The 1,341-nt window shown below is 46.9% G+C and overlaps 1 protein-coding gene across 1 annotated transcript in view; it reads right to left on the bottom strand.

Moving 5' to 3' along the window:
* The window catches only part of saga (S-antigen; retina and pineal gland (arrestin) a), an 11,758-nt gene that overhangs the window by 8,121 nt on the left and 2,296 nt on the right, over positions 1–1,341 (bottom strand). Inside the window, exons 6-9 of the mRNA XM_014026957.1 lie at positions 1,060–1,127; positions 856–991; positions 690–774; positions 550–622 (exon numbers count right to left, since the gene is read on the bottom strand). Coding sequence (XP_013882411.1) covers positions 550–622; positions 690–774; positions 856–991; positions 1,060–1,127 — 362 coding nt within the window. The remainder of the gene's footprint in view (positions 1–549; positions 623–689; positions 775–855; positions 992–1,059; positions 1,128–1,341) is intronic.

Below are 1,341 nucleotides of genomic sequence, written 5' to 3'. Positions count from 1 at the left end.
CACACACACACACACACACACACACACACACACACACACACAACACACACAACACACACACACACACACAACCCCTCATTTCACCTACAAGCTGAAGCTTCACCTTCAGAACTTGTTAATTCTTCTCCAAGTGTTTCTGTGAACCAGAGTGGCTCTGACGTCCTCTGACATCACTGTCCTTGTCCTAACCGTCCTCCTCGTCCTCTCACTCTGAAGCTAAATGTGTTTCAGGTGTTTATGTGATGAGTCGTGTGCAGCAGCACAGGTAACTTTAGAGTTTTGAATGCAGTGTGTTCTTTGTGACAAGAGATTTTCTTGTGTAGATGTTTGAAAAAAGTGTGTTTTAGACCTGAAATGTAAGAGTGCGACAGGAAATGTGTTTGTAGTTGATCAGATCTGTTTCAGGTGCTGAAGCTACAGGTCGTGGTCATTTTGTGAGTTCACTCAGGTTGAACTCTCCTGAATCAGGGSTTTATCTGAAGTTTTAGCCCTGAAGAGGCAGGAATCCTCTCAGATTTGTGTGTCTTTGTGTTGTGTGTGAGTTGTTACCCAGAATCCTCGATGTCCACACACTTGGTGTAGCTGTCGTTGGAGTACAGGACCACGGTGGCCACCTGGTCSACTGAGGGGGACAGAGGGACATTCAGAGCTGGTGTCCAGCAGGAAGAGGAGCGAGCTGGTGGTCCTACCTGACAGCAGGATGTTCTTGATGTTCTTGTTGGAGCTGTTGGCGATGCTGACGTGGACCTGGATGGTCTCACCGTGGTAATAAAGCTAAACACAGAGAAGAGACGCCTCAGCTCTGATTGTTTGTTCGTTTTTCAGATAAATAAAGATAAATATCAAAGATCTGACCTCTTTGTCCAGAGAGGCTTTGATGACCAGAGGCTTGTCGGACATGACAAAGTCTTTGCTGACCTCTACGGAGGGAGGTGGACCCTGGGTCTCTGGAGCGTACTGGACCTTCCTGATCATCAGCTTCACTGAGCTCCTGAACGAACAGAGACCGGATCAGACCAGTTTCCTCTTCATATCACCATCAGGACAGGCTCCACTCACCTCTTGCGCACTTTGGCGTCCTGGCTCTCAGCGCTGAAGGCTTTAATCTCAAACTCCACGGCACATTGCTGCAGGAGGAGGACAACCTGTCAGGGTTTGTTTCTGACTGATCCAAAAACTGAAAAACTTCACGACACCACAGAAGATAAACCCTCTGAGCAGTGGTGGGCACCAGMMCACTAAAGCGCAAATCTGATAATTGCGGACCTAAATATTTCATTTGCGCTTTAGCGGTCTTACTGATTTTTACAATTCATAAGCAGATTTGTGCTTTCTAAAATT

The sequence above is a fragment of the Austrofundulus limnaeus genome, unplaced genomic scaffold, assembly GCF_001266775.1.
Source record: "Austrofundulus limnaeus strain Quisiro unplaced genomic scaffold, Austrofundulus_limnaeus-1.0 Scaffold603, whole genome shotgun sequence".
NCBI classification, from domain to species: Eukaryota; Metazoa; Chordata; class Actinopteri; order Cyprinodontiformes; family Rivulidae; genus Austrofundulus; species Austrofundulus limnaeus.
Note: the sequence above shows the minus strand (reverse complement) of the source record. Positions and strands in the feature narration are given on the sequence as shown.